General features: G+C 40.9%; 1 protein-coding gene across 6 annotated transcripts in view; it reads left to right on the forward strand.

The window, feature by feature from the left end:
* Positions 1-26,515, forward strand: part of SRPK2 (SRSF protein kinase 2) — a 136,559-nt gene extending 110,044 nt beyond the window's left edge. For 3 of the 6 annotated variants that reach the window (XM_051644112.1, XM_051644114.1, XM_051644113.1), the window contains 8 exons: positions 242-488; positions 1,412-1,900; positions 6,679-6,779; positions 6,880-6,987; positions 17,662-17,731; positions 18,442-18,534; positions 18,971-19,063; positions 24,855-26,515. In XM_051644112.1, the coding sequence (XP_051500072.1) occupies positions 242-488; positions 1,412-1,900; positions 6,679-6,779; positions 6,880-6,987; positions 17,662-17,731; positions 18,442-18,534; positions 18,971-19,063; positions 24,855-25,039 (1,386 nt within the window). In that variant the 3' untranslated portion in view covers positions 25,040-26,515. The other 3 variants (XM_051644115.1, XM_051644116.1, XM_051644117.1) reach the window with 3 other exon arrangements.
* Positions 26,516-27,906: the final 1,391 nt, after the last annotated feature.

Raw genomic sequence — 27,906 nt, forward strand, 5'->3', positions numbered from 1 at the left:
GTAAAAAGATACATAGCTATGTAAGATTTTTTGTAACCTTTTTTGCTTTGTAAAACCCCACATCATTCTTGATTAGAAGTCAGATGGAAAAAGCTAAATATGCACTACCTTAATTGTCATCCAGTGTTTTCAAATAAAGAGTTATAATACTGCAAGTGAATTTGATGTGAGATGCCTTAGGAATAACTGTTTAGGGGTTGTTTTTTTGTTTTCTTTTCTTTTGTTTGTATTAATATTTTAGGTTGGAAAAATATCCAAAAACAAAAAGAAAAAACTGAAGAAAAAACAGAAGAGACAAGCTGAGCTGTTAGAAAAACGCCTGCAGGAAATAGAAGAACTGGAGCGAGAAGCTGAAAGGAAAAAAATTGAAGAAAATGTAACCTCAGCTGTACCATCAAATGAGCAAGAAGATGAGTACCACCCAGAGGTGAAACTAAAAACAGCTGATATAGAAGAGGTAGTAGATGAAGAACCTGGAAATGATGATGGTTAGTATTTCTTGCTTTTATTAACCCTGAGTTTTCTGTATTCATGGGAAAAGTATTTGCAGCATTGCATCTGATGCAGTGAACAAGGTCTCCAGTCTTTCCTAGATAAGTTTTTCATTTTCTCTTGTAGGTTAAATGTCTTTGAGGAAAAGGAAAGTCAGACCTACTATAGAAGTGATTAAAAACATCTATAGCAGTCTAGCTATCAAATCCCATGAAAGAGCACACAGAAAATAGAACAGTCAGTTGTCATACCACATTAAGTGGCATAACCACGTATCTTGATGAGATAGAGGAAAAATAAAATTAATTTGTATTTTGTAACATTAATATGGTTACAGTCACCCTTGCTTTCCCCTTTTTTTGTTACAATTTTTGTCATCTATTCAGGTAATAATAACTTCAGTTTCTTCACTTAAATTTTTAAGGTGTCTTGTTAAAATTCTTATTTATTCCTGGTGATTTGGATAATTATTGTTATGGTACAACTGTTCTGGCTTTCCTGGTTTACTTGTCAGCTAATTCTGATAAAAATGTAACTACTGAGACTGTCTTTTGGCTTGGTTTGATTTATTTCTACTCTTACAACAAATTTTCCTTCTTCAATGATGACTCCCTGTTTCACCCAGATGTGAGTTACAGATTTGTAAAGCCTGCTTTCTAGACCTCATACATCTTCCTTCATAACATTTTTCTCATCTGAATTGTTCCCTCCTGAACCACTTCCCATTGTTTATTTTTTCCAACAACCTTGTTAGTTCTTTCTTTCGCCTTTAATTCACATTTTTAAGGTCTTTGCATATTTCAGGAATATTCAGTATTTCCTTGTGTTAAATGTCAGAAGTAGTTAAAAATTAGGAATGCCTAACTTAAAATGATGTATTGATGTATGATCTGTTGTGTTCCTCATTGAAATTTTTCAGGTGAAGCAGAAGATCAGGATGAAAAGGAAGACACGGAGAAAGAAAACACTGAAAAAGATGACGATGTTGAGCAGGAACTTGTCAACACTGACCCCACAGACCCTAAGTGGATAGAATCCCCCAAAACAAATGGTCATATTGTGAACGGCCCATTCCTTTTGGAACAACAGATTGAAGATGAAGATGAGGAAGAGGAAGAATGTCCAAATGCAGAGGAGTATAATCTTGATGAGCCAAATGCAAAAAGTGATTACTCTTATAGCAGCTCCTATGAACAGTTTAACGGTGAATTGCCAAATGGACGTCATAAAATTCCTGAGTCACAGTTCTCTGAATTTTCAGCTTCAGTGTTTTCTGGGGCTCTAGAATCTGTAGCTTGTGGTTCTGCTGTTTCTGAAGGATCAACTGTAACTGAAAGAGAGGAGAGCAGCCCGTCTCATGACAGGAGCAGAACGGTTTCAGCTTCAAGCACTGGGGATTTGCCAAAAAGTAAGTATTCCTCTTCATAGCTTATACTATGCTTGAAGTCTGTTGGAGGCTTAAAGGTTGTCTTCTGGAAAATGAGCAGTGGGGTTAAACCTTATGTGTATGTTTCATCTGTGTTCAGTGACAGGTGTATGTAGATTTTACTTTTGTTTTGGTTAAAATTCAGTACCCAGCCTTACAGGCAGGCTGTCACACTTCTTTCAGTAACACAGAAGGATCTTTCAGTGACAGACAAGAACTCTATCACACCATTTCCCTGGCTTTGGTTGAACACTGTGTCTAGCACTTTTCAGTGATGTTGACTTTCCCTACAGGTGAAGCATTTTAAATGTTTTTAGTTTCTGGTTTAGTGCCAAACCTGGCCTGCTTCGTGCTTGAGCCTGAAGAATGCCTGCTGAAAAAATGGGGCCTGTGTGCCAGCCTCTGCAGTCAGAGAAATCTGTGCAGACTGCTCCCAAATTATCTCTTTCCTAGGCACTCGCCAGACCTGGGGAGAGAGATGTGATAGGGGGTCAGATGAACCACAGCTAGTGTTGGGTTACAGCTGCAGCCCACTGCTGGGAACCCTTTTTTCATTGCTGGCTGATTTAACGTTCTTAAGTTTCATCTACACTAGGCACTTTGCTCATTCAATTGTACATTCTGTGAATGCAAAGTAGCAGTTATTTTAAATTTAGTATTTAATCTTGGAAGACTTTTGGCAAAAAGGCTGAGCAGATATCTAGCAATGAAGAGGGGTAATTTCCACCTTCTAGGACCAGGTTTCCAGGAAAAGCAAATATATTAATTTTGCACGGCATTTAGAAATAGGTGAGGGTGAAGCACTTTTGATTTGAGTTGATGGAAGACTTTATTCTAGTAGCATGGATGTGTATTACATTTTAAAAGGGGCAAGTAAGTGGAATAGAAAGGTAGCGGTTAGGTTAAGAAAAAATTGCAATAGTCTTATTAAAGGCAGTAGTTTAGCTAAGCTTTTATTAAATGAATTAGATTATTTTTCTTGCAGTCAAACATAGAAGTTTGATAAATACAGCTTGGAACACAATACAGAAACATTATTATTAAATTCAAGCAAGTCTACTGTCTTCATTTTTAAAAGGAACTCAGATGATTTTTTTGTTTTTTAAATACATATATTTTTCTTCTGTAGAACTTATTTTTAAGGGTATTAGTTAATGAAATGCTTGCACTAGCAGGTCAGTCCATACAGGAAAGAGAAAAAGAAGTTTATCATTGCAAGTTAGCATTATTCCCATAGTTAAAGGGCAGAAGGTAGTCATGAGATCATGTAACCTGACTTCCTTTTATAACAAGCCAGTAATACACCATCTATTAAGGCTAGTAACCTTTGTGTCTGCCTTGAAATATATTTTCCAAATATATTGATTTGTACAAATGAAATGATAAAAAATTCAGTGTGGTTGAAGTCAGTACTCAGAATTGTTTCAGAAGAATTGTAGCAAGTTTGGACTTGTCTGGCTGCAGCTTCTAGCTATTACTTCTTTTATATCTTTTCTCAATCATATTATAAAATGCTGTGATATCCTGTATTTTCATTCATTAGCAGTTACTTTCTTTTTCAAACAGTTCCTCTCTTAACCTATTATTAAAACTCAACAAGACAAACTATCTGTCTCTATAAGGCATGTTGCCAGCCCTCAACTCATGGCTTTTCTGTATTCAGCATGGTTTCAGTTATTTAAATTCTGGCCACGAGAACCACTCAGATCCAAAACTTTTGCCTGTAAATCCTGTTCATTGAAGACATTGAAGGTGAAATCTTAGTGTCATTGCAAAGAGCTGTTTTTTTGCTATTTGAATTAAATAGTTCCAGGGTATTCTACATAGTATACGTACATTATTTATAGTGCTAGTGGCTAAATGATAAATATATGGGTTTCAGCTTTAATAAAGAAAATATTTAGAGACTGAATCTGTAAGTGGATAGAAGAAAATGAGATACCTTAGAGAGGATCACCAAACCTGCATCAGCATTTTCCCAGACGAATAAATTTAAATAGAGGTGTACTGAAATTGAGTGTGTTTCTGGGTTTAAGACTTTAGAAGGGCAATTCACACAGTTTATTACAGAGTCTGACACGTAAGATAATCTGCAGGTAGGCAGGAAATGTGAAATAAAGTACAACTGAGTAGAGCTGTATTTCTGGAAAATTTAAAGATCCAGACTCATAAGTCTTCCAGGCTATCTCCTTGAACAATGTAGAGATTTCCAGATGCCTGGTAGCCTCTTCCTTTGTGCTGCTGGCAGTAAATAAGCAGAAAGCCTCTGTTGCTGTTTTCCTGGGGTGATGTGTAAAATCCTCATGCCTCCAGAGAGTAAAGCCAGTTTTGTTATCATGGGAGTAGTTTATCTCCATAGTTGGAGAAACAACCTTCTTTATTCCTCCTTGATGTTATCTCATCAGAAGCAATTTACAGACCTTTTGTGCAAAGAAGGAAGACAGTAAATTCAGCCATAGCTCATTTTTTTATCAGAAAGAGGAAAAGCTGAACATTATTATTTTCAATGGCATCAAAACCAATGTTGGGTTAAACAGTAATAAAGCATATTAAGGCATTTAGAAAGACACAAGCATTGCTATTCAGTATTTTTCAGTGTGCCACTTTTTCACTGTAACTTTAGTGCCCGTTTCCTATACAGAAGTAAACTTGCTTTGTTCCTCACTGTATAGGCCTTGCTATACATTATTAAGTAAAATAGTCTCATTTTTTTCAGGATCCTTGCCTCATTCAGTGCACAGACAAAGTTGTGTTCCGTGGATGAGCAACTTTTAAGTTTTTATCTTTTTCAAGTTTTCACTTCTTGACCAAATGCCCTTAAGGTAGATCTATTAATTTGTTCATGACTCTTCTCCTCATTGTAGTGTTTGAATGTTTACTAAGTATGCTATCATGCTGAGTCTGTGAGAAGAGGAGGTGATATCTCTCAGCTTTACAGAACTAGGACACATTGAAGTGAAAATCAGAAATGCTTACTAATTTTTTTGCTCAGGTTGAGCTCCTGTGGATGCTTTTTTGATAGTACTTGATAAAAAGTAGGTTCTTTCTGACCTCACTATCATTTGTGAATGAACCATGCTTTTCAAAATCAGAATTCAATGCCTCTCATTCATCTGTTGGAAAATATGGGACATAAACTTCATAAGTTCCTGAGATAAATACAAAAGAGTAGGAACTTGCCTATTACCTTGTTAGGTCCCTCTGTTAGAAGAAGGTTTAACAAAGGTGTTTTCTAATGTCATATTCAGATATCTCTACTGGTGAGGTTTTTTCCCCCCTTCATTCCACTATATTTACTGCAATCTTTCACCTTCAACAAGACATGTGAGAACCAATAATCCAGCACTATCTTATTTCATTTATTTTTTATTTTTTTTTTATTTTGCCAAGGCTACTGAAATGACAGAGTTCCTGTTACTTCTTGAACAATGCATGTGGTTGTGTTTAAAAGAATTATTACACTGTATTATGCAGCATGTTCGTATAGGAAGACTTTAATACTGAGGTTACTAGTTCCTTTCTATTAAGTGCTGGTTTGTAACTTTATTATCTCAGTGTGTTTTTTCTTTTATGCTCTGTATTGGTGCTTTTTTAAAAACTTGAGTCTTAGACTCCATTCCAGCATTTTTAGAGGACTGTTTCATTGAGGTCACTGCCCCTTCTGTCTTCTGCTGTTCAGTCTTGTCTTCTCTCCTCTGGTGGATCCTGCAACTTTCTTTTCTGATGGGCCAGTATTTCAGTTTCCTGATGGCCTGTTCAGGCTTACTGTCCCAGCAGTCAAAGACTGTCATCTGATTTCAGCCAATCCTAACTCACCATTAGACATACTGTGGTTTTTTCCCTTGTCCCATGTCTGGTGTATTTTCCTCTTCCAAATCTTAATGCCAGTTTAACAGATCATTATATCCCTGTTGGAGTCCCAGGTGCCTTTTGGATCTAGAACATCTTTCTTATCACTGGTAGCTTTGGGACAAGGAAATAGAGATGAATCCTCTGCTGCTGTGTGATTTGTGATACCTGGTTCTGTCTTCCACATTTAAGTCAATCTGCTTTCTTTCCAACACAGCTTAGGAGCTAGCGAGGGTTATGCCAAAACAAAGAAAAGCAGTAGTCCTCCAGTGTCGTATGTTAGGGTCATCAATGTACCAAGAGCCTTTAAGAACTGCAGGATTTGTTAGATTAAAGTTCTGCCTTTTTAGTCTGGATCATATTAAATGCAAATAGGATCTTCAGAGAACTTTGATTCACTGCTAAATTATTTGTGAAATGGGTAACAGTCCTGTAGGCTCTCATATTAGCCAGATTTTGTTGAATCTTTTTCCCCTTGGGACAGATTTTTTTTTTAAGAAAATATCCAGCCATATTTTATTTACCTTAGCCAAGAATGGAAGTGCAGAATTTATTTTTCTCAACTAAGCTTTTCCGAGAACTTACCTTTCATGTGGAGTTCTTGGAGTTTGAATGTTAGCATTTTCTGTCAGAACTTGTCTTGGTTCAGACATGCACTGGTTTTGCTTAGAAGCTCCTCTGAGTGTTCTAGTAATAGTGATTTGACAGGTAAGGAATGCAAAAAAAAATTGCACTTGAAATGTAAGGTAAGAAACCCTGTCTATGTTGCTTTAATTTCTCATAACATTGAGCAGATTATTTTGATGTCTTCAGCATATTACAAAATTGGATTAAGTGTCAAAGCAGAACTGCTAAGAGGTAATGAATAGTATTTTCAAAATATTAACAATTCTGCATTTTGCTTGTGTTAGCAAGAACTCGTGCTGCTGACTTACTGGTGAATCCACTGGACCCAAGAAATGCAGATAAAATTAGAGTTAAAATTGCTGACCTGGGAAATGCCTGCTGGGTGGTAAGTATAGCTACATCATTTTAGTTATTTAGCCTACACTGTTTAGAACAGGCCTTTTTACTGTTCTTGTTTTCAATTAATGTGGTTCTTTCTATTTTAGCATAAACACTTCACAGAAGACATCCAGACAAGACAATATAGATCCATAGAGGTTTTAATAGGAGCAGGTTACAGTACACCTGCTGATATCTGGAGTACAGCATGTATGGTAAGAACAATACAATGTGTATTTTTCAAGAATAAACCTTCTAAAAACAGTTATTTGGTGAAGAAACTGAATGAGAATGGTCCTGACATTTTGACACACATACATTATCATAAATTATGTTGTATCAGGTAGCTACTGCTTATTTTTTCTCTTTATTTAAATTTCTCAAGCATTCTTAATCAGAAGGAAGCATTTAGAGAACAGTTCTAATTTTTGCCTGATGCATTTTAAACTTGCACTCAGAAAAATACAAGTTTGGATGGAAATACATGTATATTTTAAATGTCAAAGTCTAACTGAAATAGTAAAACTGCATGTTTCCTTCCTATCTTAAAATCTATGCAACTATTTGCTGTGTTTCCATTCCTTTTTCTTGCATGAAGTAGGAAAACAGGGAAGTACTTCAGATTCTTGCCAAATGCAGTGAAAACATTGATCAGATTAGGCTTGCAAATCACAGCTTTAAATTCTAAACATCGAAGAGAAAGAATTTAATTTATTAATAAAAGATGCGGTAACATTCTGTAGGATTAGTTCTAGCACAGAAAACTGAAATAGTGTATTTTAGAAATATTTAAATAATGAAAAAAACAAGAAATCATTCAGCTTTCTGGAATGCTGTAGTATCTCTGAGGACAAGTAAGCTACATGCATCTTCTCGTTAAAGATAGTTTTGGAAATACATTTAGAAATATCCGTCTATTTTAAATGTGAAAGCTTATTCAATCTTCATATTTTACAAATACAAGTCTGAAAAGAGTAAGTGTCTGGGGGGGGGAGAAGACTCAAATACTAGACACAGTTGGCAGGCGTGGGTGATGAGAAGAATTGCAGAGCTCGGAGGGGAGGAGAAGGATTGAAAGGAACATAAAATCCTACAGATATTATAAGCTCAGCAAGCCATGTGTTGGAAGCAACTAACCCATAAGTAAAATTGCAAGTATGTTTTTTCTGGAGTTTAATACTAGCTTTTGCCTTAGTACACAGAAAAGAACATCCATTTCCAAATTTACTTTTCCATTTGGGAGCAAAATGTAGAATTTTTCTATTACATTGAAAGCAAAGCATAGAAAATATTACACAGTTTTGATCCTTAATTTTTTGAGTAATTATTCTATTAACTGACTGCAAAATTACTACAGACACTTCTCATTCCTTTTACCTAATATTTTGCAAACCTCAGTTGAACTCCATACCTTTTAATGGAATTGAATATCTTATATGCATCTTCCTTTAAGGTTGTACTTACTCCCTGCTAATTTTAAATAGTCTTGTTGCCAAAGCCACATGAAAAGTGCTGAAGTCTGCCTAGGTTTGCATTTTTGAAAAAGTGGGGTACTTAAGTATTCTTACAGTACTTGAGGTCTTCCAGCCCCTTAAACTTTAATTCTTTTCCATGTTATGTAAGCATTACTGCTTTCTTCATATGAGTCCTTTGTCAAACTCAAGGAAGGAAAAAAAAGCCTAAAGAATCTTTGGCACTAGGGTATCTTCATTCAGATTCACAATAATTTATGGAATTTCAGTATTTGAATATGAGAATTACTCTTTTTTGTTATGTAAGGTTTAAAGATAGTAAAGCATTTGAGGCAGAAACACTGGCATTCTGCCTTATACCACAGACTTTTCTGCCCTTGAAAAAAACCTGTAGAAACTTTATAGCACTGACATAATAACTGTTGAATTAATTTGTCATCATTGTATAAAAGTGGAAAAAATAGAGATCAGTCTGTCAAGCTCACCCCAAAAATTAATCATTTCTAAACCGCTCAGGATCTGCTTTCATTCCTGTACGGTTGAGAAAATGGGTCAGAGCTCTGTGATTGCTGATCTTGTATCAGATGGAAAACAGCTCTGAGCTAGGGTTTGACTTGAAGACCTTAACAGCTCTTTCTACAGGGGACTCGTAGCAGAGGTTAATGGCCAGGGAAACATTCCTGATGTGGCACTGCAAACTCCCAATTAACGTATTTAGGTTGTTTTTGTAAATAGTGGTTTGATTCTCTCCAGTCCCTAAAGCAGCCAAGAAATGTGAAGTGCTGAAGTGCTTTAAATGCCACTGTAGTCCCACTTGCCTTCTCAAGTTCAGATTCCTTGCCATACCTCGATGTGGTTCAGAAAATGCTCTTCTAGCTTACGTTGCTCTTGTTTTGTATTTAATTCTATTTATTTATAATGTGTACTTTTACATGGGTTTTCAAAAGGATTGTCTGCTGGGGCAGGAGCTGGAGGAGGTGTTTATTTTCTGCCAAAATACAGCTTGAGTACCTGGTTAGCCATGTTGTCCAAGTGTCAGAGGAGAGCAAGAATTCCTTACCATGTTGCTTTGCTTGCATAACAAGTCCAAAGTCATTAAGGACATTTTTGGAAGCAGTACAGGGTGAAATGAGTGGTCCAGCAGTGTTGCCTTGGCTTTTTTCTTAGCGAGTTTCCATCCTTCCGTACTTTGCCCACTGTGACAGTACCAAGCACACATGAAGTGGTGTCCTACCAGCTGACTCTGTATTGGTTGCATAAGATATTTTTAATCTTCCGCTTTTCTGAAATGAAAAAAATATATTAAAATTTTCAATTAAGGCATAGCTGTATGTTATTAAGTGACCTAGGTTTGAGGTTGTGTTCAGGTGAGGTACGTAACTGTTCTGATCATATCGACCTGTCAGAAATACTACTTTTGTGAAGGGGTAGGAAAGGTGCCATGTGGCTTTGCAGTGGGAGTCGTGTTCTTAATTACAGATCTTGTCACAGAATCACAGCATCACCAAGGCTGGAAAAGACCTTTAAGATCACCAAGTCCAGCCTCTGACCTAACACCACTACATTGGCTAGACCATGGCACTAAGTGCCACATCCAGCCTTTCCTTGAACCAGCCTTGATCCAGCCTTTCCTGTCCTTAATTCTGATCATGATTTTCACTTTGGATGAGCTTCCTTGTCTCAATTTATCTACTGAATGATAATGTGCATACTAAAAAAGTGTGCCTAATATGAAAGATGTGAATGCGAAGTATAGGAAGGTAGTATCAAAGCAAAGATGAGACATTATGCTTTTAAAACCCTTACTCACAACTGAATCACTGAGCTAGTTTTCTGAACTTGAAATTAAATAGGGTTCAAAATATTTTGACCTCATTTGGATGGAATTGTGTGTAAATGCATCTTGTAGATCTGTGCCTACCCACAACCTTTGAATATGAGATTTCTGACCAGTAGTCTGACAGAGACCTATCCAGGTGTGCTCTTCACTCCTCCATCTGTGTAGCTGTTGCTGACAGACCTGCTGCTTCGAAGTCATGGTCAGGTTCTCCATCCCAGTAGGCTTTAAGTTTCACAGCATGGCTGCCAAATGGACTTGCTTGCATGCAGTCCAGAGCACTCTGCTTAGTAGTAAACAGCACACATGAAAACTGCTTAGCTTCAAAATAGAAATGATCCTCTGTTTGCTATATATCCACTGTTGTGGCAGATATTCCAGAGTATGTCTCCATTTAAAAAAAAATAAAAAAAAATAAAATAAAATAAAAACAGGCCTTTCTTCGATTAAGTTTAGGGTCCATAGAATTTCCATGTCAGAGTTTGATGTCCAGGTGTGTACATAAAGCACCTTAATCTTTTCTTGTGTCATGGCTATTAGAGTTTGTGAAGGACTGCTTGCAGTGCAAGGGACTAGGATTCACCTGAGGTCTTAGCTTAGTCTTGTGCTTTATCTAAGGTTTTTCACTGCCTTTTGCTTGGTAATGAAATAGTCTGGCTCACTGGGAATAGCACTGACTATGAGAGCAGCAGAGCTACTGGTGCTGTTATTTATGGCAGAAAGTGTTAAGCAGGGATTGTGTTATATGACACAGCACCAGAATGTCTTTCTTCATCATGCCCCTTGCTCGTTAGTTTTACTTAGTCTTTAGTAATGAGGATGGAGATGATGATGATGATAATATTTTTAAACAAAAGCCTCTGTTAATGGCTCCCTGAGCCTGCAAAGCTTTGTGTTCATGTGATCAAAGGCACTTTCAGAATACCTTCCTTATGAATCTGGCTTTTAGGGCATGGTATGGTGAGTCTACGTGGAGTGCTTTCCTCACCTGGGCTCTGCTAATATGGTTTGGCTTCATCTGGCCATCAACTCCATGGTTTTGATGCACCTTCCAGGGAAGAGTAGTCCTGTTTTATTTGTATTGTCTTTAGTCTGGGAGTAGCCAGAGACTCTGATCAGGATTACTTGTGCTGTAAGTGTGTGTTAACAGAGCCATGCAATGACTATACCTAAATAGCATATAATACGAGAGAAACAGAGCAAAAGAGGGAGAAATAGCTCAGTGCCAATAACCTTACAGTTATGTCAGTGAAATAAGTAGCATTGCAAGCAAGCAGCCTGTGAGCTGAATCTTCTAATTCTAGATGATTTGGCATGGCCCAGTTCTTGTGCCCCAAACCTCTTTGAATCAGATTTCTAGGATGAAAGGGTGTATTCTCAGGCCAGTTTCAGTCCTCTGCTTAGGTAATCTGAGTCTCAGAGTCTTTAAGAAAAAATAAATTAAAAAAAAAAGCCATGGGAAAAAAGGAGGATGGTGCATATTTTTGGGGGCTTAGAGTCAGTGCACTCACAATGTGCTGTGACGCTAATGAAAGAAGTTAGATGCCAGTGAGATTTTCCAAACAATGACAGAGTTGTTCACTTGTTCTGTGCTCAGCAAAGAATGCAGCAAAGTGTAACTTAATTTTTTGTGACCTAGGCCTTAGTGATTGTTTGCTGGACATTTACAAGTTTTTCTAAGAAAATCACATCATGCCCCTTCTGTTAACAATGTGGCCTCTTGAAGTGTGATCCTGAGCTGCTCTCATGGAAAGCTAGACACTGCATTTCTCACTCCATGTCTATTGAATTCTAGAAAATTCTGTGTTCCCATGCTGTATTAAACTCTATTTTATTACTGCCAATAGGGATGTTAATCTCTCATTTCCACCCAAATAAAGGAAGAGATTTGGAACTAGCATTTGACAGGATTGAATCCACCCTTTATAATTTAATTTTATCAGGATGAATTTCCACATTGCAGTGTTGAGAGGGTCGCTTTCTGTGGAGCAGAAACTGAACAGGGACTGCATGATTTAGCATTTCCTAAACCCCGAAAACCATGGAACACAGTACTCCACTGCTGCTGCCAAGAAATCCTGGCAAAATATGGGAGTTAGAACTGGCAGAGGACATCCTTTTGTATTGCTCCTGGAAATGACTGCAAGCACCATGATTGCACTGCTTTTCTTTTGTTCATTCTCGTTGGCTTGGAGACAGGAAAAGCACCTGAAATGATGAGTTGCATCATGTGACTTTTGTTGTTCATCATGTACAGTCTTATTTGAGCTGCGAGGAGGGAATGACTATGTCACGAACTAGGACATTAACAAGACTGTTTTTAACACTTACCTAAGATGGCTTTTGTGGCTAGTTGTGATTCCTGAAATACATTCTTTTTACAGTAAGAAGTAGCACATAGATCCTAGCAAATAGCTGTATATCAGCAGGAAATCTGAGAAGAAGAAAATTGTACTTGTTGTTTTATCTATCCGAAGAAAATACAAATGATGAAAGAAAATACTGCAGGGTTGAGAGGGAAAGGGGGCAGTCAACCAGCTTTCAAAATGAGGGGGATGCTATTAAAAGGTGAGCAAGCTTACAGGGATAGTTTTTATTTAGTTTTTTTGTTGGTTTCTTGGGGTTTTTTTTAAACTGTTTATTATTATTACGGGCATTTCAGTTCATGTGAGAGAACTCATAGGGACAAAATGAAGAATAAGCAGAGTATAGTAACTTAGGATGGTAAAATTAAACCTACATGGAAGTGCTTGTAGATCAGCCCCCGATTTACTTCTCTGCATTATGTCCTCTAACATGGGGTGGAGAGGTGACTGTCCTTAACTACTCTTCCGCTGTTCTAAGCGTGGGGGAAAAACGATAATGTCTCCATGGGATCATGAGTACCATCATGTTAGTATGTGCAAATGGCACACACTCAAGGTGTGATGACAAGCCTCAGTCTGCACAGAAGCAGTATTTTGAGGAAAAAGGGAAAATGAAAAATCTGGTTGAGAGAAGAGAAAAACTTCAAGTCACTATGCACATATTTTTCAGTAGGCAGATACATTATAAAATGCTGTTATTAATCACACCCTTTCTGAAGGTGGTGGGTGGACAACCTGAAACATTCAGAAGAAAATGATTTTCCAGAGAAACTGACTTTTCAAAGCAACCACTCAGCATGTGCATGATTCTGAGACTGGAGTACAACAAATAATAGAAACCTGTTTCCTTTTCAAGCATCCCATGCATGTCTTTATTTGCATATCTGGCCTTGCTTACCAAGCACTAACCGTGCAAAATGCCTTTTGTATTCTTTCCATTACCTGGCTCCTCAGAGGGAGATGTCCATGGGAGAACAAACTCTCAACTGGTATGCATATCTCAAAAAGCTTTTTGCTCTTCTTTCCATGTTCCCAATTATCTGTGGAACAGCATTCTTAAAACTAAGCCTATTTTTAAAGTACTTACAAGCTTCTCGTTCACAGCTCTTCATTTTAGCTGGGGCAGAGAAAATCTGGCCAAGAGCTGGATCTTGTCTGTCTGAATAATAATTCTGGCCTATAGCTTGTTGTCCTTTTTCAGCTGGGGCTTCATAAGAGGAATTTAGGGAGGCTGAGGCAGTCCAAGTGAATTGTTCTTCCAGTCTTCTCCCAGACAGCTTTCCCTAGGCATGCTTCCATTTTCAGTCACCAGATTGAGTGCACAGCTGTCACACAGTGGAAATGTAGCTATTTCCAATTGTGTGATTAGACATGGATCCATAATACACAACATTGATGCCAACAGTTTTGTATTGTGCTAGGTTCGTGCACAGTTGTGTGGCAGGAAAGGAATCATAGCCTCTCCAGAGCCCACAAAAGCAGCAGTGTGACCATATGTATGAAATGTTCTCCAGTTCTCCATCTGCAGGTGGAGAAAAGCAGTCTAGACTGTCCTTCTGCCATAACCTTAGGGAAGTAATAAGCAGTGATTGCCAGTACAGTCAGTAAGGATGGATGGTTGCCTTCAGCTTTTGTGCCATATGTTGAGTGAGCTGTATCTCATTTGTTATCTCCATATAATAATGGAAGTTCTGATTTCTGCTGGGTAAATGTCAACATTAAGTAAAAAAATCCTGGTAATTCAGTCAGAGTTTTTTTCCAGAAAGTAGTTTTTATAAATTAGTGCTTTCAAAAGATAAGTAAGTAATTATGGTATATACAGCATCATAAAAATAGTAACCGAAATTTAGATTAGAAGAGATTTCTAAGAGTCTGCCTTCTGCTTGAACCAGGGGTAAGGTCAAGGCTAGGTGAGGTTACTCAGAGCCTCATCCAGCTGAGGGGTCCATATCTGTTAGGATGGCATTTCCACAGCCTTTCTGAGCAGCCTGTCCCAGTGCTCAGCCAGACTCACCAACAATTTTTTTTCCTTGTATCCAAGGAACATCCTAGAGGTCCTCTCTGGTCTTTCTCCAGTTTGGCAGGGTGTGGTCTCATACTGATGACCCCAAACTGGTCACAGGTCTCCAGATGCATATGAGGAGAGGGGAAGTCACTTCCCCCAAGGGCTGGTAACACTGGTAACACACTGGTTTGCTTTTATTACCACGACAGTGCACTGCTGACCTCTGTTCAACTTGTTCAACTCTGTCAGGGTTTCCACCTCCTGATTTTGAGTGTCACCAACGTAGGAATTGGAGACTGGGTGGTTTTATGTACCTGCAGTTGGGTGCAGTGTTGATTAGCACTGAGAAGTGCTCCAGAAGCCCAAAGCAGCATTGCATTGCCAGAGCTGTAGTTCTGAGTAGCAGCAGCAGAGAGCTCTTCTTTTGGTGGCACTGAGTCAAGAATGGGACTGCACTTGCTTTCTGGTGCTCCACTCCCTTGGCCATGGGCTTAAAGAGCAGAACTACTCTGATACAATCCAGAGGGGTCATTGTCCTTCTCATGGCTCTCATAGTTATTTCAGTTATTGCAGCTTTTAATATGCTTTACACCTTCATATTAATGCATTTTTAATGATGATTCTATTACTTTATGGTAAAAACCCAGCTCACGGATTTACTCTTCTTAAAATAAGGCCGAATTAATTTATCTTGTGCTGTCTAGCCTACAAATATTTAGGAACCTATTACCAGGTTGCTACAGATACACCTGTGAGACATTGTCCTGTGTGAATGCTGAGAAGTATTATGACAGATATTTATTGCAGCATCCAAAAGGCAGGGCTTTCTCTGGGCTGTCCCTGTGCGCATCTGAGTTAGAAGTTTCTTCCTTCTCAGCACAGAGGCTTTAAAGGAGAGTCAGGAAATCAAATGTCTGAGACACTGCAGCGCCAGCCCGTGCTGGGCATGGTGTCAAAGTTATATAAAAGGGAAAAAAGAAGCAGCAGCATCACTTTGAAAAGCTTTAGTTTCTCTTCATCAAAAGGGTGGTATAAATATCCCAGATCTATGGGAGCTTGCAGCTCTTATTATATACAAATGGATATAAAATGCAGGGTGTTGCAGTGGTATGTTTACTTCTTGTGCTTCTCTATGAACAGTTTTTACAGGTTTTCCAATTTAATCTTTTTAGTCCCACACAGACATATTGAGCTATTAATACTTCATTTTGGGGACAGAAAGCTGTATTCTTCTGGAGTCTACCTTTGTGGCTAAATTCAACTGTTTCTGTTGTCCTCCAGGAATCTGTGATAAATAGCAGAGAGTTTCTTCATGTCCTCAGAAATCAGTCACATCAGTATGTGTTCTCCTAGGAAAGCTGGTCTGCTCTTCCATGAGAGACATCGATATATTCCCATGAGATGCAGAGGGGACATTTTAGGCTTTGTAGTCTCATCTGAAGAGAATAGCAGTAATCTCCATGTTGTGTTTAGAGATCCCCCCAGTGATGGCTTCTCTACAAATTTTATCAATTTAAGTATCTGGTAGTAATGAAGTCTTTCATAACTTTTTTAAGCTGTAAAATGTCAACGCTTAATCTTGAGAATAAGTAGAATAAGAAAAAATGTGAATGGCTGTTAATTAGTGATGGTGACTTTAGAAATTAAAGGCCTTTTCGTAGGATCAACAGAAATGCCAACAAGGGGTGTTCTTGCTTTTTTTGGCTGCTGTGTGTGAATGCAATGAAATATTTTGGCTATAGCTCACTTGGATGACAATGCAGTTCACAGCTTGAACAAGCCAAGTGCCCATGAATATCAGGCTAAATTTATAGGTGATTTAACAACTCCAGATTACGAATTGGGATGGAAAAGTGTGTATTTTCAGGAGGCAGGATATTTTTGTAGTAAATGTTCTGATGGAGTGAAATCCCCTCCTAGAGCTGTGCCAGGGAGTTCTGCCTGATTTTTGGAAAGGTTTTCTGGATCAGATGCTTTCACTGGGCTTGGAGATGGAAAATAGTATGATTTTTAAACCACCTGGAAAGAATTAGATTCCTGTGGTTGCTTGGGTAATGGGGTGATCCAGAGCGGAAAGAGAATAGTTCAACAAATTAGACTGGATCAAGCCATGTTTGTACACAAGCTTGGACTCTCACAGTTATTTCAGCATTTTGCAGCTTTTAATGTGCATTACACCCATAAAGAGGAACTTAGTCTTGTCCTGACCTACTATAGGATAGCATCCCATAGAAGTGTTGTGATGGCCTGAAGGGATAACTCGCCGCTGTGTCTGCTCTGGATTCCTTCATCAGTGGCAGTCTCAGTATTTTACCCCATGATTGCAATGCTTACTTTGATGACTTCTGATTCAACAAAAATACTTTTTAAAAACTGTCCTAGATGTAGAGTCATCAAGGAAGTTTACCCTGTTTGCTAGTTTCAAATTATTAGTTATAGTTATAAATGGATTTTATTTCTGATTCAGACTTCTGTTATTTCAGTCCCCAACATGCAGTCTCTGGCAGATAATTAGCCTTCAGTTACAAATGTAGTTCTTCATTATGTGCTTAGAAATACCTCTCTCTGCATCATTAGCTGACACATATTTAACCCAATCAACACACAGCAAATCAGTCTGTGAAAATGTGTAACACCAGCTCACAGTGATGCCTCCTTCACACTCCCGTGCAGCCCATCTGTTCAGAATCACCTCCTCCGCAGCTGGATGCAATTCCCTGCCTCCCACCTCAGGGACCAGTGCTGAGCTTGGCAGCAGGACCAAAATGCAACCTGGTCAGCCCAGAATTCTCCCATGTCAGCCCAAAATGCTCCCTGGTCAGCTGGTGGAGCCCCAGGGGTTGCTGGTTGAGGAGGGACACAGCAGTTCCACAGTCCTTGTCTGTCTCCTTTGTTCACCCTGGCCAAGCAGGCAGAAACACCCTGGGTTTGGCTGTGCTCTTGCCAGACCTCCAGCCTCTCCTGCTGAGGAGCTGTGCTGGGGGCTGGAGGTCAGGCTCTCTCCAGAGCCTGCACTCATGCTGTCATTGCACTGCAGGAATTATGGTCCCCAGGTAAGTGACTTCTCCTGAGTCTCAGATGTAGTTGTAGAACTTTGGCTTGGAATGTTCATTCCTTCTTGCTTCTGAGGTAATTGTGATGTTTTGCTGACATCCTAAGATGAAAATACTGTTTCTGAAGTACCCATAAATGTATCTGTTATGTTATAGGCTTTTGAGCTAGCGACTGGAGATTATTTGTTTGAACCACACTCTGGTGAAGACTATTCCAGGGATGAAGGTATGAATCTTTTGAGCTCTTAGTGAGTTTCTGTATATTTTCACATATTTTCACTTCTTAAATTCCCAGTGAGCTTACAGTTGGGTTAAGTTTTATGTTTGAGTAAACTGTTCATACACATTGTTTTCAGAATATAAATACAATTTTTTTCTTTTTAGTTTTAAGTTCCATCACTAGCAATGGGTGGGCAAAAGCTCCCTTCTGCAGATACTCATCTACTTAACAACTGCCTGAAGGAATTAAACTGCCCTTCTTGTAAGATTGCATATGTGTGGAAACCTGATTGACAATAACAGAATTTAGTTTAGAAGAGAAACGACAAGTCTGAACTTTATAGTATTTTCTCTTTATAAGAGTGACACTGGAATAATGTTTACATTGTGTATTTTCTTTGAATTAGGCAATTACTAATTTTTTAAAAAATCAGAATTAACTCCTGCTTCCATCTGTATACCTGTCCATTTTCATGCTTGTTTGCTTGTAAATGCTCTCTGCAGTGGTAATGTGGGCATCATTCATGGTTCCTAAATGCTACTAATGATGCCAGAGCTCTGCTGATCCTGGAAACCTCTGCATGGATTTTCTGCAAACATTGTTGATTTGAAACTATTTCTGATTTTTTACTAATTCCAGTTTCTTTCCTCTTCTTTTTTATCCCATCCTTTCCCTGCCCCTTCCACTCCCGTATCCTTTTTTTCTCTCCCTCATAGACCACATAGCACACATCATAGAGCTGCTAGGCAATATCCCAAGGCACTTTGCTCTATCTGGAAAATATTCTCGGGAATTCTTCAATCGCAGAGGTAGTACCTCTTCTTTTTGAAAGGTGCCGTGATGCAGACAGAAGTGGAATTGCTGTTGCTGGTTGTAGCATGTCCCACTAAGGAGCATTTCTTGAAATCACAGAAGGAAAATTTCTGTTTGAAAAACAAAATACACAGAAATCCGTGACCAATTATTTTATTTTTTTTTTTAGCTAAATGTTCTGAAAAATAACTGCTGGTACATTTTTAATTACATAGCAAAACTTGTTTGTAGCAGCTGATCCTCAAAAGCTGTTTTGAGAAGGAAGTTTTGCTGAAAGCATCTTTCCAAATTAGCCCCTGAGCAGCACACGTGTCTTTTTTTACCAGGATCAATCTATTTCTGTCTGTACCGGGCCAGTGTTAGTGTGTGCATGCAATGTACTGATTAAACTGTTGTATGTTTCTGTTTTGCTGGCAATGTTCTCCAATGCAGACCACATAGCATTGATCATTGAACTGCTGGGAAAAATCCCTCGAAAATACGCTATGTTGGGGAAATATTCCAAGGAGTTTTTCACCAAAAAAGGTAACGGTATTTATGCAACACTCATTTAAAGCATAATACTATCCAGAAGAAGAGTATGTTCATTTATGGGTACTGAAGAAATAGATCCGTTTAAATGGAGAGCTCTTACTAAAGAAGAATTCTGGTGTAAACTTGACTTTCTGAGAAAAGCCACAGTTTGCAGTATTAATTTCAGTATTTCATTTGAAATTCATTTTGGGTTGTACTCAGCGAAGTGTGGATGTTGCCAAATGTCTGTGTGAACCTGTTGTCCAGTGTTCGTGTAAACGTAGGGAATCCAGTGATGCGTAGCTTGGAACGTGGTGGGAAATTGTCTGTCAGCTGCTTCTGATCATGTGTAGTGAGTGGTCCAGCAGATGCTATGGATGAGGAATGACCAAGGTGGGGAGGGAGCACCTGGGCCATGGGCACACAGGTGCCTGCAGCTCATCCTCACCCTCCACCAGCTCCCAGAGGAAGGGTCACGCTGGGCAGCGCTGGTCTGTTCTGCCCCACTGCTGCCTCCCTCCAAACACTCCCTGTTACCATCGTGCCTGAGGCCACAGGCAGGGACTGAGCTGTGCTTGGCACTGTGCAGAAGTGCGGCCCCTTTAAAATTAAAACCCATGTCAATTACTACAAGAAAGCAATTAATCCCAGCAAACACACTGGGCCTTCTGGTTCCTTTATCTTTGTGTACTTTGCCTTTGCTCAGGCTGCTCTTTAATGCAGGTTTTTGACACGTGAAGGAATGTGGTGATGCTTCAAATGTCTTTTGTCCCCTCTGTGTATGAGACATCACTGTGTTTTATCGAGGGATAGGGTGTGGCAGGAGCACCCCATTATGTGATGGGGGAACATCTGGGGATGTCAGCCCCTTCCTGCCCCTGCCTCCACCTGCCCAAACACAGGGTTTGTCAGGGCTGGCCAGCTGCACTGGGCACAGGTGCTGTGCTGTGAGATGGTGGGGTCATGAGGCAGGAGACGATCCAGTGATTCTTCCTCCCCTTGCAGGAGAGCTGCCTGGTCTGTGCGTGGGTCTTTCTGATACAGCCAGGACCTCTAAGTGCCATCACTGCCTTAAGGAGGATCACACAGTCTTAGGGGTTGGAAGGGACCTCGAAAGATCATCCAGTCCAACCCCCCTGCCAGAGCAGGGTCACCCAGAGCACATCACACAGGAACGTGTCCAGGCGGGTTTTGAATGTCTCCAGAGAAGGAGACTCCACAACCTCTCTGGGCAGCCTGTTCCAGGGCTCTGTCACTCTCACAGTAAAAAAGTGTTTTCTGATATTTACATGGATGCAGAGGTGTTAAACAGTGTGAAGAAGGGTGACATTGGTAATCAGGGAGCTGGAGGAACTGCCATGTGCGGGAGTCTGAAATGCCTGGGGCTTTTTACTGTGGAGAATATAAGGTTGCTGGAGGAATAATGGAGGTCTACAAAATGGGAAGGCAGCGGGCAAGCTGAAACCAGAGCTGTTCATCAGTACTCACCTCATGGGAGCTGGAGGACACCCAGTGAAACTTACAGGGGTGGCTTTATAACAAGCGCTTCCCTACAGAGCAGCTTCAGGAGCCTCCTGCCAGCAGGGCTGTAGAGAGAGGCCGTATCAGCAGGCTTGGAAACGGTCTCAGGTTAACAAGGATTAACAGACTTAGGGCCAGCAGGTCTGTAAAGGTATGAAGCAGTAAAAGGGCTGGGCAGGAGGTACCCTTCAGCACCCTCTGACAGGGATTGGAGCTGCTGGAGTGAGGGGCAGGGCCTGCAGAAAAGCTCCCCTGCCCCTCCCTCCCCACCCTGCCTGAGGCCACTGAAGAGACAGGTACATAATTAGACTCCCCAGCTGGCCCCCCCTAAAAGCATATTTCGTGTGCCTAATTTTCAGTTTACACCAGATGGGTTGGCATTTGCTAACCTTGTCATGGAACCTTAAAGTGACCTAATAATTACACGATAACTACAGTGTTTCTGGTGCACAGCACAGAAAAGGACAGTTTGTAAAAATTCCCTGGAAGTGGAGAATTTCATCTGCTTCCATGAGCATCTCCTACTGCCAAGCATTGGTGTTGTCCTCTAGGTCCTGAACTTCAGTAACTTTCTCTTAGGCACCATCTGCCTGCCATGAGATCAAAGGCCATGTAGCACAGGCCTGAGGGCTTCTCCAAAAATTTCATGCTGTGGAAATGGACTTAGAAATCTTATCTTCAGGCTCCTATTTGAAAACAACAGCCTTGGGCCAAAATTAATAAATAATTATTTGGGTGTTAGTGCTGTCCATAAGCAAGCTCAGCTTCAGAGAGAAGCTTTAAAGGTTTGAATTGCTCCACTGAATGTTCCAGGCACAAAAGGAAAGGTTGTGTCAACAAGTTTACAGGATTAAGTCCCTTTTTCTCAGTAATTGCCTGAGGCAGTTTGTGACATTCAAATAGGAGGGTGCGTTTAAAAATGGAAAAGCATTTATAAGCTACTTCTTAGTCACTCTAACAAATGCTCACATACTTTTTATAGGGTCTCATCTGGACTGAGCCCAGTAATAAGTCCAGTGAGTACTTTTCTCCAGTGCATCCATGGAAGCAATTTTGTTTGTAAAAATGGTTAACATTTTTCAGCACTAAAACTTACAATCCTTTGGTATTCTTCTAGATTGTGGTCTCCTTTATTTTTCTTCTGGTATTTGCTACCCTGTTGCCTTGTGAGCTAAACCTGTGCAATAAGCTGGCTAGGTACTGGCTTTGCCCATGTGAAGTTGTAACAAGGAAAAGCATTTCTGCTTCCATCTACTGTGTTGTGGGGCCTTACCAGCAGTTCTTGCGTGAGTTCTCAGGAGCATGTCCTCACAATATGCAGTAGCAGATTATATCCCTCTGCTGCTTCCCCAGTCTTTCACATCATCTGTTTCTTACTGTTCAATAATCCATCCTCCTCTTGCTTGGTGACTCATCTTAAATTTCTCTTTGACAATAGACTAGCTCTGGGTTTTTGTATTATGGTCAGCAGAGAAAGCTTTAAATAGCATCTTCCCCCTCACAGGTCCTTCAAAAACTTCTTCAGTAATTTCTTTCTGACTTAACATTCCATTTTTCAGAAGGTCTGTTGCTGCCTCCGCTTTGACCATTGACATTTTACAGTTCTGACAGCTCTGTTGTCCTCTCTGGGTATTTCCTGTGTGCTTCACTATCAGCAATATAAATCAAGAGCTTCTGTTAGGAAGTTTTCACTTACTATTACATTTTTAGTATTTCTTTGAAAATTCATTTTAATGCCCTGAATGCTGATGGTGTCACACTGGTGGGCCTGATGCTTCTCATTTCTTCCTTAAATAGAGGTACTGCCTTGCTGTCTTCCAACTACATGATACAAACCTTATGAACTAGATGGAAATACATGTTGCCAGACACTTCCATTTCCCATGCTGCTCTCCAGTGCTTGTGGATGGAACTGAGATGGACCCACCACATGAAAATATTGGAGTTTTTCATCTACCTCTGCTGTATGAATTGCCTTTTACTTACCCTGTTTTGATTCCAAGATCAGCATCATGATCTGTACTGAAAAGTAAAGCCCCCTCCCCGAGATAAGTTTTACTCTATCCCATCTTCTTAAACACTACTACAATCTTCACAGAAGTTTTTGGGGAAAAGTTGAACCTGTAGTGCAAAAATAGTTTGTTCCTCAGCAGAAAAACACTACAGAGTTTTGTGCTGCCCAGCGTGTGCTGGCCTTAGCTTGGGTATTTCAGCCTCCACTTACAGAGTAAGAGTAGTATTCAAACAGTATGAACTCACCTTCCACAGTGACACCAGGAGCCTTATATTGCAATCTTAAAGTACACAGCCTGGCGGAGGAAAGGTGCCTAAAACTACATCATTTGAATGCAAAGGTGGAGACAGTGCTGCATGGAAACACACACACACTCCCCTGAAGTTAGTCTAGTTCAGTAAATGATGATGATGGCAGCCCTTGCAGTGACTGCTGGAAGCTGCAGAACCTATGGATGCAGCCTGAGTATTTTATTTTAGCCATTTTTTTTGCTTGCAGTCAATATCAAGTCACTATTTTCAATTGCTTTTTGGCAGCACCCAGGTTTCTGCATTCTTATTAGGAAGTTTACTGCCTGTTCTTGTTGGTCATCACCAATACAGGCTTTTGGAAACCTTCAAAAGAGCAAGATTTTTGGCACTTACATTTCAGTTGCACAAATATTTTAGAGGGCTGAGTGAGCCTGGAAATGGATACACTTCTCTGAGAAGTGTTGTCCTTTCTGTTCATTCCTTCCGTGGTACAGTGTGGGCCCAGAGTGGAGCCTTCTTTGATTCACAGGTACCGATGGGACACCCTGGTACTGTGAATGTGCAGGCATAAGGGGGCAGGATATGCCTCCTGCTTTCATTCCTCTCTGTCTCGGTACCCTGTGAGGTGGAAAGGAAGATGGACAGTGGGCCAACTGTGGGCAGCACATCTGGACTTTGTTGCCCAGCAGGTCTCATCTACATTCTCTTGTGAGTGATTGACCATTTGCACACTTTTCTTTTGGTGTCTCTATGGTGACACCTGGAGAGCTGCTTTTTGAAGTGTTGCACCCTACCCAGAACCTTCTGCTATGGCCTGAGGTAGCAGAAGTGTGTCCTCCTGGGCCTGTGATGGTTTTAATCCATTGCATCCAGATGCTCAGACTCTTGGGTGGTATGAAGACACGGGTTTCTTCTCCTGCTCTGGAACTTCTGTAGCCATGGGGATGTACTGTGAGCTGATGTCTGATGGCACTTTGTGGGCAGTAGATTACAGCCAGGGACACAATCAAGTTGCCAAACCACTTTGCTTAAAAATAGTATGGCCTGTGTGCCTCCGTATGGATGGTATGGAATGTGCTTGTCAAGCTATGGCTGAGTCATGTCCAGCTTCCAGTATTGGCTGGGAACCCAGCTCTCTCCTCAGCAAGTTCAGGGGACATCACAGAATCACCACAGAGGTCTCTGAAGTGGTTTGGATGTATGCTTGGGAAGAAGGGAGATGCCAGTGGGTGGCAGGAAGCAGCCAGAAGACTCTTTCTTCCCTATTGCACTGGATGACCTGTGGATAGACCTGGGTAATGTGGCTGGTTTGAGTGGCAGAAGGGGTCTTGCCTCCTTCGTTAGTTGCCGGCCTGGCTCTGTGCCCCCTCTTTGGTGGAACTCGCATCCTGCAGCTGCTGCCACTGCTTGTGCTGGTGGTGGGTTGAAGAAGACATAGGCAGCAGCAGGTGCTTCCTTCTCAGGAGAGATTTGGACCAAGCTTTTTGGTTGTGTTTGCCTGGGAGCTGGAGCAGAATCTCCAAGTGCCAAACCTCTCTGCTTGCCTTGGTTTGTAGGGGCAATGACTTGTGCTGCCGAGCCCCTGGTCTTCTGATGTGAGTGGTTTTTGTGAGGCTGGGGTGGTTGGCTGACTGAGAAGGAAAAGCCAGCAGTGTTGGTTGCCCAACAGCATCAGCCAACCACCCCCAGCCTCACAAAACCCATACCTGCATCTGGGCCTCTGTGAGGGGCAAGCAGGATGGAGGCAGCATGGAAAAGCAGACCTGGTGCACACAGCCAAGGCCAGGCCTAACATGCAGGTTGCTGTGGGAATGATTTCTTGGTTTTGCCATCGGATGGACACGTCTCCTTTGAGGACCTCAAGCAAGCTTGCAGTGTGCTGCCCTTTCCTCAGCCACGATTCTCAGCCTGGTCAAGGTGCTGTGAATGCAGAGTGGGAGAAAAGCCAAAGAGGGGGTAGTCGCTAACAAGGGATTTCAAGGTCATTTTCTAATGCCAGGAATATTTCTGTTTGCAGGAGAACTCCGACACATCACCAAGCTGAAGCCTTGGAGTCTTTTTGATGTGCTTGTGGAGAAGTACGGTTGGCCTCATGAAGATGCTGCACAGTTTACAGATTTCCTGATTCCCATGCTAGAAATGGTCCCAGAAAAACGTGCTTCAGCTGGAGAATGCCTTAGGCATCCCTGGCTGAATTCTTAGCAGAATCTCCCAGCTGTAAAAAGAGAAAAGCCAGCGACCACTTCCCAATGCATTGGACCTAAATGGTGACTTTCACAAATTCTTTAGCAGGATCACACCAGAGCTGGCTTCAATCCTCAGACCTTTGTTTTGCTTGAGGTACTGTTTGACATTTTGCTTTTTGTGCACTGTGTTCTTGGGGAAGGGTAGTCTTTTTGTCTTCAGCTAGTAGGTTTACTCGCCCACTTTCTTCAGAAAACACTTAAGGTGTCTTTAAGCATTGTTTCTTGTGTTGTGTGGCATTCAGATGTCAGGTTTTGGAACAAAGGAAACTTCCTCCCCATGTGTTTTGGCAAGTTTTGTAACTATTTATGGAAGAAAAAAAAATATTTTAGCTGATGCATATTATATAATTTACGAGTGTGAGAAATTTATCAAGTCAGAAGTGAGTGATGGCAAGGAATTGTACAATTTTATCTTCTGGCAAAGGGACATCATTCTTGTATTATAGTGTATGTAAATGCACCCTGTAAATGTTTATTTCCATTTAAATATGGGACTGGGGACTCAATTTCGGAGTAAAGCGACTTAAGTTTTAGAGAGCTTTATGGCAAACCAATTGCATGTAGTGGACTTCAAACTGCTTTAAGGAATTGTGTAAACTTTCTATTCTGTAGCAGTTCCCATTCATTGGATTTTAAACAAAGTGGCTCTGGTTTACAGGATTTCATTCCCCAAATGGCACTTTAAAGGAAGGCTAGACTTCTTTCTAATAAAGTATGCATTATCATTTAGCACTCCCTTTTAGAACTTTTGCCTATTTTAAGTGCTTTTAAGAAAAGAAAAATAGCAATTTCCCTTACAATGTGATAGTGAAGACTTGGTACCATATGGTGTTGCCTTTTTATAAGCACTGTAAGTTGTACTATACCTTAAGAAAAAAAAAAAATTTAATTAAAAGTCGAGCATGAGAATCACTCTCTGTGTAGAATTGCTGATCTTTTATAATAAAAGTGTGTGCTTGGAATCAGTTAAGGATATAGCTGCAAATACTTACAGTGCAGTGGGTGAGATAATCCAAGAAGCAAGATCATGCTCATTCCATTCATAGCTTTACATGTTTCTAAAACAAATTGCACTAGCTTTATTCTTTCCCATAACTAAACATACGATTACCTGGTGTAAGTTGCACGCAACAATTTCATCTTTCCTAGGACAAAAAAAAGCTGCATAGGCTGAAGCTTTATAGGCAATACAGATTTTAGAATGTACAGTACGGAGGTGCGTTTTGGCCTCTTTTAGAAGTTGGTGGGATGAATGTAAGCTTATCCTGATCTTCATGTAACTACAGTGCCACTTTTTCTTGACTTTGTCCATATGAAATTTATTCACATGCCTTTGCAATAACTAGATTGTGAGAAGATAGCCCCATGCTGTAACAATAACCAGTTGTTTGAGGTGCTTGCAGTTGTCTAATTAAAGTGTTTTGTTTTTTCAGACAGTGTGCTGGTCATTGGACTCTTTGCTAGCCCTGACTCCAACCCTTTGTTTGCTAGAGGTCCGTGTTGCTGGGGGGGGAAGGTGGGGGGTGTTCTAGGGTGGCCAAAGCAAACAGCAGGTTTCTGTGCTCATGTCTAAAACACCTGGTGTGAACTGGAGCCTCCTGCAGGGTAACGTGGCACAAGGGGCTGCCTGGAGGAGTTTGCTGGGTGAAGTACGACACAACCAAACTGTGTTGAATACAAGGTGTTCAGCTGTTTTGAACAAGCAAACATCACCCTGTCCCTGATAGGGTGGTGCAGCCACACCTCCAAAAAGAAGCTGCAAAGCCACCCGAGGGCTCAGCACAGGCAGGGGTCAGGAGAAGCTTGTCCACGGGCCGAGGCCCTGCCAGCTGCTGGGTTTCAGGACCAGGTGCCTTCACCCTCCACTGCCCAACACCTCACGCTGGACCCGCTTTAACAGCCGCAAGGACCACCCTGGCCAGGAGGACACCCCTGCAACGGACTCCAGAGCTACAGGTAAACATTATGTTCAGCTTCACACCTGGGCTAGCCTTGCCACTGCCACTGAGCAGCTTGTTCTTGAATACAAAGGATCTTGGCACATAAGTGACACCCTGGTCACCCTGCCAGCCCAGCAAGGGCACCACCCAGCTCCTCAGGCTGCCCCCAGGCCCTGGGCACAGTTACCTGCTCTCTAACAGATGATCTTGTGAGCTGCTGGGACAGGGGGTCAGGGCCACTGGGTTTAAACTGTGGGTTGTAGAGGACAAAGCAGATGTTGCCAAGATGGGTGTCTTGAGAAGTGGAGTAGGGTGAGCTGGACTGGGGTTGCTGCTGGTGGGGGTGGCCTGAGGCTGTTCTGCAGGCTGCTGGTGCACTACTGCTGCTAATAAAACTTTTCAATTACAGCCTCTTTACAATTTAAAAGTAGTCCCATTTTATTTTTTTTTTTCTACTTATTAAAAAATTACCACCTTTTTTTGGTGAGCAGGAACAGCCATTTCCCATTCCCTCCTCTCCCAGTTCAGGTTATTGTAGTTCCTAACCTTTCCTACCCCATTTTTAGCACCAGTCAACTTGCCTTGGCTGAGGGAAGGGGCAGGGTGGGCAGTGATGAGGAAAGCTGCATAACAAATGCCAGTTGGCTTATTTCTAAACTTACTGGGAAGTCCAAGAAGGTCTTGATCCCCATGTACTGCACTCCCAGGAGGGCCTGAAGTCCACAAGAGGAGAACCGGAGTGTGCAGAAGGGTGTGGTTCTGGGGTCAGAGTAACCTCTGACAGGGCTTTAGTGTGTGAACTCTAGGCCTGTACCAGTGTTCCATGTAATGCTTTAGAAACCCAAACACAAGCCTTGGATGTGCTCCCCAGCTCTAGCCTCAG

The sequence above is a fragment of the Apus apus genome, chromosome 1, assembly GCF_020740795.1.
Source record: "Apus apus isolate bApuApu2 chromosome 1, bApuApu2.pri.cur, whole genome shotgun sequence".
Taxonomy (NCBI): domain Eukaryota; kingdom Metazoa; phylum Chordata; class Aves; order Apodiformes; family Apodidae; genus Apus; species Apus apus.